The 14,451-nt window shown below is 33.7% G+C and overlaps 1 protein-coding gene across 1 annotated transcript; it reads left to right on the forward strand.

Moving 5' to 3' along the window:
• Nucleotides 1-2,540: 2,540 nt before the first annotated feature.
• On the forward strand, nt 2,541-14,030 carry LOC133198016 (dnaJ homolog subfamily A member 4-like). Its single transcript, XM_061334165.1, has 6 exons — nt 2,541-2,642; nt 5,048-5,191; nt 7,209-7,500; nt 9,437-9,664; nt 10,408-10,638; nt 12,123-14,030. The coding sequence occupies exons 2-6, from the start codon at nt 5,060-5,062 to the stop codon at nt 12,440-12,442; spliced, it is 1,203 nt and encodes a 400-aa protein (XP_061190149.1). The 5' UTR covers nt 2,541-2,642; nt 5,048-5,059; the 3' UTR covers nt 12,443-14,030.
• Nucleotides 14,031-14,451: the final 421 nt, after the last annotated feature.

A 14,451-nucleotide genomic window follows, 5' to 3' on the forward strand; every position in this document is an offset into this window, starting at 1 on the left:
AACCGGAAGTCAAGTTGTCTCCACGTTGCAAGATAAAAACTAGTTCCGGATATACTTGAATGAATGAATAAAAAAAGAATAAATTAATTTTTCACGATTATCATTGTGAAGGAGCATTTTCAAAATGTTTTGAGATAATACAATATAAATGTACACAAACACAAGAAACATATTCATATCATTGACAATATTTTCAAGGTATGCTGTGAAAATGTTTAAATGTTTAAAACATGGAAAAAATGTTCTAATAAAACGTTTTATTTAGCATCGCTGGAACTTTTGTGTAATACTTTTTTTAGTATTTTCAAACTATTTAAATTAAAAAGTGTATCATTCAAAACTTACCCGAAAAAATTAAAAATCAAGTTTCTGATTAATTCTTTCAAATATAATATTAATTTAAAAATATATACATCATCCTCGCAAGCCAGAGGTCCTGAGTCAACACGTTGCCGTCCAACAGCAACGTGTTGACTCAGGACCCCTGGCTTGCGAGGATGTATATACATATGCTTTCAAAAAATGTTTTAAAACTTTTTTTATTGTTGCTTTTCATTTCCATATTGGATTCGATTGTCATTGATTATAGAACATGTATAAAACGTTTTAGTTATATAAACTTTGTCAAAAGTAGGGCTTCGCATATCACACATTCATATTACTTCAATTTAATTGTTACCATAGAATTATGAATATTGTGATTTTTTTTCTTCTATCCATTGAAGAAAATACCCAAAATATTAAACACATGCACGATTTATAATGATACGATCACTCAAGATTACGATCTTGTTCTGTTTGCATTATTTTTGATCCTCTCCCGAATTTTAATTCAAGACCTAGCTAAGCCCTTGGCTTCACTGGTCAGCTTCAATGTCAAGATAACCTTGTTATTCAATTCTACTGCTGGGCAGCGTCACAGAGTATTGTGGTTTGCAGCTTATCTAGGCCAAAATTTTAGTTCCTCAACATGCTCTTAGACAAGATGGGCGCCTATTTTTTAACGTTTAAGATTTTTGCATCATATAGATTACAAGGATTATCTCAGGATTATCAACATCTGTTTGGTGAGTATCATTTCTTTATCATATATGTTTTTTAAACAGATGATTTCAAAGAAATTTAAATTTTCTGGTACCAGTACATTATATTCACTGTATTTGTAGCACTGACAACATGGATAAATATGAATTGAATACTTTTATCCAAGAAATACATTTCATTGATGCAGATATCACACAGGTTATTTGTTATTATATAGAAAAAAAATTCTGAAAAAATCAGGTAAATTAAATCATGAAAAAATATTTAACAAGGAACATTAAACATTTGCTGTCTCATTATAAACATGTACATGGCATTTTCTGACCTTTTTCCATCAGGGCTACCCTCAAAATCTCCTCGGAAGCAGAAGCGAGGACTCGTCTGGATATCATCTCTGCACTGCCCCAGCTGTGGGTACTAAAGCCAACAGCAGAAGTTGTAAGAGGGAGGTCAATCTACCCGACCAGGAAAGAAAGCTGCGTGTTCGACTCGATGAAGCCATGTCCTATAGGGGCATATTAATAGGCACCAGCTTGACCACCAAGGGGATGCGAGGAATTCATACTACTGACAGCAATGTACAACCGGCTGCAGCTAGCACCATGCAGGAAACTGGCAATAAAATGGGAAAAGAGCAGGGAAAGCATGAACAACATAGGAGAAACCTTAAAAGAAACACTGGATGTAGACTTCCAGCTGATTTACCAATACGCGCAAAATATTTTTAAAAAAAATGTGTTGCGATAGTTGGGCTGTCCTCAGGTATCTATGTGCAACATAGAGACTTTACATTTTTGGTGTTAATTTATCTCTTTTATTTATCTATCTGTATCTGTATATGGTACGTCGTGGTAACCAATACTGGCTTTTATACGACGGGGGAGAGGCGCTGTCGATGTTATTGACAAATCTTGTCGAGGGCGGTCTTGAAGGCCTCGATAGATTTTGCGCGCACTGTGTCTTCGTCAAGTTGGTTCCATATAATCTATTTTATATTTATTCTTAAAATTTATTATTTATTTATTTTATTTTTTTTTTTTTTTTTTTATTTATTTATTTATTTATTGAATATCAAAATATAAGAGTCGAATTATTTTTGACTAGGTGTGGACCCACCCACACCTAGAGACAAAAAATCCTCAGTGGCTAGTCTCAGCCCCCCCCCCCCTTCCCCCACACCACAGGTAACTGAATAGGTATCCCTATCGATATATATAAAAAGAGTACTCGAATACACGAGAATTCTTTTTTGCAGACTAAAAAAAAAATCTCTAAGTCACTGGATGTTGAAACCCCTCCCCCTTCCCCTCCAACCACTCACCTGGAAAAATTCATGGATTCGCCCTTGAAATGCATTATCAAAAATCTCACACTGAAGGGGATTTTTATTTTTTTTTATTTTTTTACGGAAATTTAGTGGTTGTCCCAACAGTTTTCCGTACTGCACTTCCGGTTAAAAATAACAGGCAGGCCGAAAGAGAGATCTAGAGAAGTGGAGGAACTCTCTAGAAACCTCTGTATATGTTGTAATCCTAGTGACGAAAGAGAGAGTAATCTAGAATAAAATCTTCTTTGTGTGAAGAAATTTTAATTTCCAGGTAAGTGAGAAAAAAGAAAAATTCAAATGTAGATTTTTCTTCTCAGTAGAAGCACTGTTTGACTTTTTTAACCATAGACACAATGTCCAGGTAATGTTCCTTGTACTGTGTGTGTGAAATCATTCAATTTTTTTCAAACCATTGAATATATGAGCACGTAAATATGATGAAGAAACTTCAGTAAGTAAGAAAGAATCTTTAGATCAGAATGGGAAATGTTTCAAACAGTCAAATGAAACAGAAAGGAGTATTTCTGCATGACCAGAAATTTTCGTTATGTGTCAGATGAAGATGGCGGGGTGGGGTGGACCATAACTTACTTACTTACTTATCCTCTCCGTGCCCTGGGGTGGACCATGATATTCTTTTATTATAAAAGTTTAAGTAGGAATTTGTTGATTTTGATTTAAATATTAATCAGTTAAATTAGCTTATTGTGTAACCGACAAGAAGAGAAAATGAGACAGAATTTTGATTTTGAATATCTTGAGGTTTTTTTCACGTTTACTTAAAAAATTTGCAGGTTTGTATAATATTCCAATTTTAACATATGATGAAAATTTTGTTTCCTTATCAAAATTATTTCAAAAGTTATAATGATTTCAAATTTTGACTTAAATCTTCTCAGTTTATGGTCTTGGGGCCAGACCTGGCTCCAAGACCGTAAACTGAGAACAGACAAGTCAAAATTTCCAACCAATATCCCTTTTGAAATTTTGATAATCAATAATTTTGATAATCAAACTTTTCATCATATGTTTGAATTGAAGTGAACATAAGAAATTGCAATTTTTTAAGCTAAAACTCAAGATATTAAGAATCCAAATTTTGACTTAATTCTGCTCGCAGTTTATGGTCTTTGAGTTGAGTTTGAATTTGAAGCCCTCTGAATTTTGACCTTTTGATTTTGACCTTGGAGTTTGACCTACTTTTGAAAAACTTTAACCTTGACCATAACTTTTGAACAGTTGGTGCAAGGGTTTTCATATTTTACATGTATATTGCTTGTGACGAGACCTTCCATTGGGGTACCAACAGTTTTGACCTGTTTTTCCCTTGATTTTGGAGTTTGACCTACATTTGATAAACTTTAATCTTGTCCATAACTTTTGAATGGTTGGTGCTAGAACTTTCATATTTCACCCGTTTATTTCTTGTGACAAGACCTTCCTTTGGATACCATTAATTTTGACCTTGACCCTGATGTTTTGGGCTTTCATATTCCAGGTACATTTCAGACAAGACCTCTCTTTTGTTCTCTTTACCGTAATTGACCTTGGAGTTTCCCCTACATTTTAGAAACTTTAACCTTTGCCATAAGATGCCATAAGCATAGGATGGGGGCATCAGTGTTTCACAAACACATGATATTGTTTGTTTTTAGCTCACCTGAGCTGAAAGCTCAAGTGAGCTTTTCTGATCACATTTTGTCCGGCGTCCGTCTGTCTGTAAACTTTTCACATTTTCGACTTCTTCTCAAGAACCACTGGGCCAATTTCAACCAAACTTGCCACAAAGTATCCTTGGGTAAAGGGGATTCAAGTTTGTTCAAATGAAGGGCCATGCCCTCTTCCAAGGGGAGATAATTAGGAATTAGTGAAAAAATAATGGCATCATTTAAAAATCTTCTTCTCAAGAACCATAGGGCCAGGAAAGATGAAACTCATGTGGAAGCATCCTTAGGTAGTCTACATTCAAGTTTGTTCAAATCATGAGCCCCGGGAGTAGGGCGGGGCCACAATGGAGGATCAAAGTTTTACATAGAAATATATACTAGGAAAAATCTTTAAAAATCTTCTTCTCAAGAACAGCAAAGCCATGATGAGTCATATTTATATGGAAGCATCCTCAGTTAGTGTAGATTCAAGTTTGTTCAAACCATGACCCCCGGGGGTAGGGCGGGGCCACAATGGAGGATCAAAGTTTTACATAGAAATATAAAGGAAAAATCTTTAAAAATCTTCTTCTCAAGAACAGCAAAGCCATGATGAGTCATATTTATATGGAAGCATCCTCAGGTAGTGTAGATTCAAGTTTGTTCAAATCATGATCCCCGGGGGTAGGGCGGGGCCGCAATGGAGGATCAAAGTTTTACATAGAAATATAAAGGAAAATATCTTCTTCTGAAGAACTGCAAACCATGATTAGTCATTTTGATATGGAAGCATCCTCAGGTAGTGTAGATTCAATTTTGTTCAAATGATGACCCCCAGGGGTAGGGTGGGGCCCAATGGGGGATCAAATTTTTACAAAGGAATATATGGGAAAAATTTTTTAAAATCTTCTCAAGTACGACAAAGCCACTTGTTATATTGACATGGAAGCATCATCAGGTAGTTTAAAATTCAAGCCAATGTGCTCAGGTGAACGATGTGGCCCATGGGCCTCTTGTTTTTCTTTTTTAGGAGATTTGAGAAATGGTAAAAGAGACTGGTTATTATGACATACTTGGTGTCAAGCCAACTGCCCAACCAGATGAAATCAAGAAGGCTTACAGGAAACTGGCATTGAAATATCATCCAGATAAAAATCCAGATGAACCGGAAAAGGTAAATTATGATCATGATGATTCAGAATATTAATTAGCAACATAAATATCTTCAAATTTAAGTGTAACAATTAAACATCGCTACCTTAAACATTGGTATCTTCTGTACCATGGATGTGTTGAAGTTATTTGGAAGTTCTGAATGCTTTTCCTTATTTTATTTTAGTTAGAATAATATCTCGAAACATTGGATATCTTAAAGTTCTTGTATGGCAAGATCGTAAAAATCCAGAAAGCTCTCAAATTATTCATTCTACACATTCTATTCTATATAACCCTTTAACTATGCATGAGAAAATCAAGTGAAGTTGGGTGTTTTTATGTTTTGTGGGCTTTTATGTTGAGTAGGAGTGAGTTAAGGTTGTGATAGCTGGGATTGACTTGTCCATATGATTTTGGTGTAATAGCTATAGAGTATCAGAGTTCCCGAAACTAGAAAAAAATCTGTTGGACAATTGTCCTGTAAATATTCAAAATTTACCGGACGATTGTAAAATTTACCGGACATTAATATTTTAGATAAAATAAAATAAAAATGTACATAAAAGTGATGAAAAACAGGTAATTTTTCAAGCTAATTTATTCCCTTTTCCCCTTTCTATTTCCTATTCAGATTGTCATAATATTGCTGCTGTAGTCCATGATCAGGAATGAAGACCTTAGGGAAAATGCCCTTTGTAAATCCCCTGTAACATTCTTTACTTCAAAATTTTATTATGAATCAAAAATGAAAAATACATCACATGTACAGTGTCAGGTACTGTTAATCACATAGAAGAAATTTACTGATTGATGGCGTTTTTCTCATAGTTACTTGTTCCTGTCACTAGCGTCCTCTTTGTAACTCTATAAATCCAATTAAATATGTGTAAAAAAAAGAATTGGCAAATGAAGATTGAAAATTTTTTTTTTTTTTTTAGATTTCATTAAAATATTTTTCTATTATATGTATAACCCTTTGTGTGCTAGGACCCAATATACACTATAATGGGTTTGACGTCGCCGACGCTTACATGCGGAGACCAGCGCTTCGTTGTATAAAATTATTATATTAAGTGGTTGACTGTTTAGAATGTATTATACTACCACAATAGTGAAAAATAATAATAATGTGAAAATATGCAAATTAATCGTGAAATGATGGTTTAAAGTGAAGTTGTTGTCGTTTTTTTTTTTTTACATTTTAAGCCAGTCGGCCATTTTTAGAAATGGGGAAAAATGTGCCTGTAATAAATGTTAACTAATACATGTGAAAAATCTAAAAGTTATTTAATATACATGTAAATAATTCTAATAGATTAATTTTTAGAGAAAATAAATTTGTTAAGAAATTGTCTATAATCAAGCAGAAATAGCTGGCAACTTGATGGCTTGATGACTTATGTAGCCTTTTGTAGTAGACATTCATTACACCATCTACATTTAAACCAGAATGCACGAGAATAACTTGGTGCGCCACTGACGTTTTTCCCATTTGGCTTTGCACGTTGTTTATTGTCATGACAATTGAATTAAATGATTTTGTTAAGATTTATGTGTCATTTTTATACAGTCTGTAAAAACTGTCGGACATTTTGACCCAAAAAATTCAGATTTTACTGGTCCCACTCCAAATTTACCAGGCATGCCCCGTGGACCGGTGCGTTTCGGGAACTCTGGAGTATTGCATGATAACTTCTCAATTTATAACAAAACATTTCTGGCATACAGTCCAATGAGTTCACTTACTTTAAAGTTCAGTTCAATTAAAATAGATTTTCTTAACATCCATAAAACTTTGTTGCAAAGTAAGTTAGCCGGAATGCTTTAGATTAAACAGTTAAATAGTGCAAGATTACCGGAGGTAGTGTGAAATATTTTTATAACTAAATGAAAAAAAAAAATGCCTTACACGTTTTCATTTTTACTTGCTTATTGTATGAATATTTGTCATGATGTGCAAAAAGAACTGTCACAGCGGTGTGGGAGTATCATTTTGAAATGAGATGCTGAAGTAAATTATCGTTATATTTTCACAGTTCAAGTTGATCAGCCAGGCCTATGAAGTTTTATCTGATCCAAAGAAACGTGATATTTATGACGAAGGCGGGGAGGAGGCCATTAAAGGGGGAGGAAGTGGGGGTGACTTCCACAACCCCTTTGACATTTTTGATATGTTCTTTGGTGGTGGGGGAGGAAGAAGAGGTCAAAGGGGGCCATCAAAGGGGAAGAATGTTGTTCATCAACTCCAGGTCAGTTTAGAGGACCTGTACAATGGAGCCACCCGGAAACTGGCCCTATCCAAAAATGTCATCTGTGATAAATGTGAAGGTAAGTATCTGAAAGTATCCACTAATTGTCTCAGACACATAGATAAGTATCTGAAAGTATCCACTTTTTATATCAAAGATAAGTATCTGGTATGTATATGCAGTGTCCATTATTTATCTCACAATGGTTTATATGTGAAAATTCACAATTGTATTACCTGAAAGTATCTACTAATTATCTGACAATTATCTGTCAAAGGGAAGCACCTAAAAGTATCCACTATTTATCTGACAAAGGTAAAGTATTGAAGTGTTATGACCCCCCCCCCCCCTTTATTTTTATATCATTGTATTTTTGAAAGTGTACAGTACATGATAGTAACAGTTTGAATTAATGTACATGTATAAAGTTGATCTCTTACTTATGTGTTCTACGGTAAATGGAGCACATGTGTGTACATCATGTTTACTTTCGTTTTCCCACTTCCTGTGTATACGGAGTTTACTTTATTTTGTACAGTGAATACTGAGGCATTCTGAATGTTAAATTATCAATTTTTCTGTTACTGCGGGAAATATGAATAGCATGTTCTTTCGATAATGACTGAATGTATACGAGATTTTTGAAAATATAAGAAATGTTCGTAATGTAAATATTACGGTTTGTTTTATAATTTTATAGACGAGAATCGACGAGATTTTACTAAGAGAATTCTGTATTGAGATTTTCTGTTATATTTTCTGTTAATGTCACGTGATAATACAGATTCTGTGTTTTTCTGTATTTTTCTATGTTTTGCTCGCGCGATGTATAGAATTCTGTTTTTCATAGTATAAAAGCCTGGTAAATTCTGTAATTCAAAGTCTTGGTTCTCTCTCATTCTTGAGGCAACGTAAGTCATTTTTATTTTATTTTGTTATTGTTTAGGCTACATCTTAATTTTTGAAAGGAATCTTATTGAATTTTATTTATGGAAAGTTGTTTTATTGAGTTTTCAGAAGTAGAAAAATATTTTGGTAATTTATTTGGCTAATTTTAGGGATTTGTTTGAGACTTTGATCAGTTGAGATTTGATAGCAAACTAGATTTGGTAGAATTTTACTGAGTTATTTAATTTTTAACTTTATTGGAAAGTTGGTCTATCTGATATCAAAAATTAGGCTCTTTTTAATTATTTGTGAGAGAAATTATATTTTAGAAAAGTCTTTGTTGAAAACATAACTTGATGATTGTCTCAAGTGATCATTGTAATTGATAATTAATTTAATTACTGTTGTATGAAGACTTTGGGTATTTCTCAAGAGTGATTTTCCTCAGAGAAATTTTATTAGGAACTTTTAGATTCTTAAGGGTGATTTTCTCCTGAGAATTCTATAGCTTATTTATTTCTAATTACTGATAAGAAACTCATCACATGAGTGATAACCTCAGATGAGTTTAGCTTTTAATTTTTATATGAGAAGTGATTGACCTTCTTGTTTTGTCACATTGAGTTATCCCGAGTTGTTCCCTTTTAATTGTGCTATGATATCAGTCGATCTCATCTTCGTGTCGGTTTTGAGTAACAATTTTACGCACACGAGTGAAGTCCTCAGCCGCATCGTTTTATATTTTGCTTGTTATATTGATTTGAATGAATAAATTTGTTAACTTTATGAAATTGTGTGTCATTTACAAGTCTTTAAGACTTCTGTTCAGGTGTTGGTGATGGTCAGGGTCAGAGAAAAAGTATTGAGAGTTGAATAGGTCAGGTCATTTTTTTAAAATTTTTTTTATAAGAGGTTCATATTTGAGTTTCCTTGCTGATGGGAGATAATCAGCTGGTGGCAGCGCTACTGGGAAAAGGACTTTCCCGCTACAGTATATAAAAGTATTCACTATCTATTTGACAAAGGATAGCATTTAACTTTTATTTGTACCAGTTAGGCAGACTTGATGAAAAACGTATTTGCAATTCTTAAAACAGAAAAATATTCCTGAATGCGATATTTTTCAGGTCGTGGTGGTAAAGAGGGTGCTGTACAGAAGTGCACAAACTGCAAAGGAACCGGAATGCAGATCAAGATTCACCAGTTAGGACCGGGAATGGTTCAACAGATCCAGACGGTCTGCAATGAGTGTTCCGGTAAAGGAGAAAATATCAATCCTAAACACCGGTGTAAAACCTGTCTCGGAAAAAAGGTCAACAGAGAGAGGAAGATTCTAGAGGTTCATATTGATAAAGGTAGGGGGATATAAGTGTTATTGTATGCCCTCCCCCCTCAGGTAGTGGAGGCCTTTCAAAATATGCCGGTACCTGGTACTTTAACCGATTGAAATTATGAATGTTCTGGCAAAAATATTTGTTGGAGAAAAATTAAATAACATACACTGTTAGTATTAAATTAAAAATCGCTTCCACAGGGTTCCAACCTCCCATTTTTGAAACAAGTACCCCTGTTTCTACTGTTTTTGAAAGCCCTGGAAGGGGGATATAAGTGTTAGTGTAACCCTCCTCCCTTTCTTATTCCCACTTGGCAGAAAGGTTGCTTAATACCTGAGAATGTAGAAAGACCCTGCCTTAATGTCAGTGAGAAATGATTGTAAGGTTCATGCCACTTCATGGGATAACACTGTGTTCAAAGTTCATACACAGTACAAAGGTTTCTGTCGATCTGGTCCCAAGATCATACACTGAGACTGACTTAAGTCAAGATTTTGATTTTCAATATTGTTGAGTTGAATGTTTTAATACCTACCTACCTACCCACCTACCTAGTCTTAGTGGGCACATAGGACAAGGACTAGATTTTTCCACCTCTCTCTATCTTGAGCATTTTTTTCCAGTTCTTCCCAAGTTAGTTTGTGGTCTCTCATCTCCTTTTCTACAGTCCTTCGCCAGGGAAAAAATAAAATTGGGCAAAAATTTATCTGTATCAGTATCAAGAAATATTTTTTAAAAGTTATCATAATGTAAAAATTTTGTAGGTATGAAAGACGGTGAGAATATTCGGTTTGCCGGAGAAGGGGACCAAGAGCCAGGATTAGAGCCGGGTGACATCATCATTGTTCTGGACGAGAAACCGCACGACGTCTTCCAGCGGCGGGGACAAGACCTGGTGATGACCATGGAGCTTGAATTGGTGGAGGCACTGTGTGGCTTCCATAGGACAATCACAACACTGGACAAAAGAACCCTTGTCATTTCCACTATACCTGGTATGTAATGTAGTGGTACTTGTGTGTAGGCGCTGGATTAGATGCATTTACCGATCGGCAATAGTAATTGTGTGTGGTAATGGATTGGATACTTTTGCCAACAGGCAATATACATGTAGTAATTGTGTGTGACACTAGATTGGATGCATTTGCCAATACGTTCTATTTCCATTGGTGAACTCTTCAAAATTAGAGGCGTGTTTGGTCGTCTGACTGGGACAGCATGACGTTGCCAGGGCTCGACATTAATTTTTTTCCCTACTTGTCCAATCGGGCAAGTGACCAAGACATTTACTTGTCCGAACTTCAACTTCACTGGTCCGAAATTTGTTCAATAAAGATACAATACTGTCAACTTGAAAACTAATATAAAGTCCATTACATGTGATTCATTCATGATGTTATTGATAAATACAACAAACACATAAAAACAAACTTTTATCTAGACTTTCTATCCTGACAACAACATAAATGTTCACAAAAATCAAACAGAACCTAAACTTCATAACTCGACGTAACTTCATGCCCTCCTTTGCAGTAGTATGCAATTAGTGAACTTCGATCCAGATCGAGTGTGAACTCAATTACATAGCGATCCATATCGGGATCGAAGTTCGTTTTTTTATGTACTGCTTACGTCTTTACCGATGAACTTTCAATAGTCGTTCTTTTTATTATTTGAAGACTTCTTTATATTAAAATGCACTTGTCTAATCGGACAAGTGCCCAGCAATATTCACTTGTCCGTAATTTTTTTTCACTGGTACCGGACAAGCGTTAATGTCGAGCCCTGGTTGCGGATAATACAAAACATGCCAATCTCAATCCAGTTTTAAATGTTAAATGTATTTGTCTTTCCAATTAAAGAATAGAAGAACTAAAAGACATATGTAAGAGAGCAGGAACCCTAAATTTATCATCCATTAATAAAAAATACGACATTTCCGAGGCATGTGTATTGTATTTAGATGTACCATATGATAAATACATAAGATCAACAATAGATATAAATTGATATCGTTGTCATTCCTACTCTTGATGTATATAAAGTCCACAACAATAAAATATTTCATTTGCATTTTCTTAGGAATTGTTCATCGACATTCAACATATTGTTCACATGTTTATGTTACGTTTGTCCCAGAAATCCCGCGAGATTTGTATATTTTCCAACTTTTTCACAAAAGAGCGCACTTAGAAGTATAACTCTTCCATAGTGGAAATAGAACGTATTGGCAAAGCTAATTGTGTATGGTTCTGAATTGTGTGCATTTGCCTTTTGACAACAGTAATTGTCTGTGGCAATGGATTTGGTCCATTTCCCATTAGGCAACAATAACTTAATTAAATTTTTGAAGATATACTTGTATGTACACATATCGAAAATAAGGGTCAAGATAACATTCCCTTTTTGAGTTAACTGTAATGAGTCCATTTATTTATATATTACATGTAGTTATTTGTGCTTTCTGGTATCTTTTTAGGTGAAGTTGTGAAAACCAGTGATCTCAAGTGTGTAATGAATGAAGGAATGCCCATGTACAAAAACCCATTCGAAAAGGGACGACTGATTATTAAATTTGAAGTGAAATTTCCCAAAAACATGAAAATTGAAAAAATTCCAGAGTTGGAAAAAATATTGCCACCGCGTAAAGAACCCATAATTCCAGATGGTGCCGAGGAACATGATTTGACGGAGTTTAATCCCGAGGAATATGAACATCAGCGTCGACGAGAGGCTTACGAGGATGATGACGATGATGACATGCACGGGGGTCAAAGAGTTCAATGTGCATCTCATTAATGATGAAAAATGGGGAGGGTGGGAGTGATGTTTGATTATTTTAAAGGAATTCAAAAAATTACTGTATAAAGATGTAAAAATGTGTGTTGTGTGTGAATGTTAAATTGTTTAAATCTTTTTGAAAATGTGATGAAATTTCTTTTTCATTACATGATTTGTTGATTTTAAGACCTTAAATTCATCTCTTTTTTTTGTGTCTGCTCTTTCTTTTTATTTCAGCAGTAGGATATTGTGTCAGTTTTGATCTGCCTTTGAAGCACATGTAGATAAAATCATTTTTTATTTAAATTCTTTATTTAAATTATGGATTCTGCACAATGTACATGTCTATGTGGTAATGGCATTTGAGAATGAAACTGTGTTTTATTTCAAGGTAGTATGAACTATAGAATGGTAAAGCTAAAACTTAAAGCAACTTTTGTGCATGTTAGATGTGGATACCAACTTAATGATCTTTTTCACAAATTGTTAACTAAAATTTGAAATTTGAAACCCAATACATACATGTATGTTTGTGAAACTTTCTGTATGTCATGTACAATTTTTTCAATAATTGAATTTATCGTTTAATATAATAATAAGGATGTTTTTTTAAAGTATTTTGTCAAAATGACATATTGTTTTCGTTTTTGTTGAAAATAATTAGTTCAATCAGTCTCTAATTCCTTAGACTAGTCTCTGATTAAGTGTTATGTATAGGATTTCAATTTATCTATCTGAAATTTGCCCATTGAGGATGACTAAAGGCAAAATCAAGGAGGGAACAGATTTTTTCAGGAACTTTTGATTTCACCATTCAGTAGTTTCTTTAGGAACATACATTGTTTTTCATTTAATTAAAAAAAAAAGAAAGCTATCTTGATAGATTTTGAATAAAAAAAGTTTTTATGTTGTACATGTACAAGGTAGGATTGAAGGAAGATTCTTTTATATTTCCAACATAAAAAAAATTAAAACAGAAACATAAATTTTCTTTACAATACGTATGAATTTTACTTTAATTTTAATTCTGTGCATCAAATTTGGTGGATTTAGATTCTTGTTTTAAAAAAAAATCTGTCATTCTCGTAAATTTTGGTTCAAATATGCAGGTATCAGTGCACTGACATAATAAAAAGTGGACCTTGTTGCCATGTGCAGATCTTTGTTTAATTTTTTGACAATATATGTAATTCTGTGAATTAGAAGATGAGATATGTTGAGTAAGATACCTGTTTAAATGTACATGTAACTGTGGCAAAGAAAAACTTGGTTATAATTGTAAAAATAGACCAATGCATTTCATCATAACTGCTGTATGAATATACTTAAAATGTTTCAGAAATTGTTATACATGGAGAATGTACACGAAGGGAGATTAAATTGGATCGAGCAAATATGAAAAAAAAGAGATGTTATTCAAGATGCATTTAAAAGAAAACTATATTAGGTCCATCTGTGATACATACATTTAAAGATCTTGCAGCAGTTAGTATAAGGTATGTTGAAGGGAATTTGAAGAGTTTGTTTTATACCATTTATTGTGAAAATGAAAGCTTTCTAGAAATATGTTGAAAGCAAAAATGTGAAGAATAAATAATATATTGAATTTCTGCATTTGTGTGTTTGTGATGGCAGTTTGATGGCATAGCCTTTTACATGCACATGTAATGTATGTTGATTCATTCAGGATTCAAAGCATGGTAATAGATGAGAATGGATATATAGCAATATATCACCCAAGTGACTCTGATGAGGTAGATAAGCTATAAACCTATATTTTCTACCAAACTAAGAAATAAAAGAGTATTGTCGTATTGAATTTACTGTGAATTATGCATATATAGACCTAAGGAAGAAAGTCAAAATTGCATGTTAAATATGGTACACTGATACAGTAACTTCATTATAAATATGAAAATAATGAATTCATACACTCTATAAGTACATGTATATAGGATGGAAATGCATTTATCTGAGCCAATTAAAAATAAACTTTTCTTTTTGAATAATAATAAGAGTGTCGAGCT

The sequence above is a fragment of the Saccostrea echinata genome, unplaced genomic scaffold (assembly GCF_033153115.1).
Source record: "Saccostrea echinata isolate AGI-Se365-2 ecotype Australia unplaced genomic scaffold, CSIRO_AGI_Sech_v1 ptg000032l, whole genome shotgun sequence".
Lineage (NCBI taxonomy): Eukaryota > Metazoa > Mollusca > Bivalvia > Ostreida > Ostreidae > Saccostrea > Saccostrea echinata.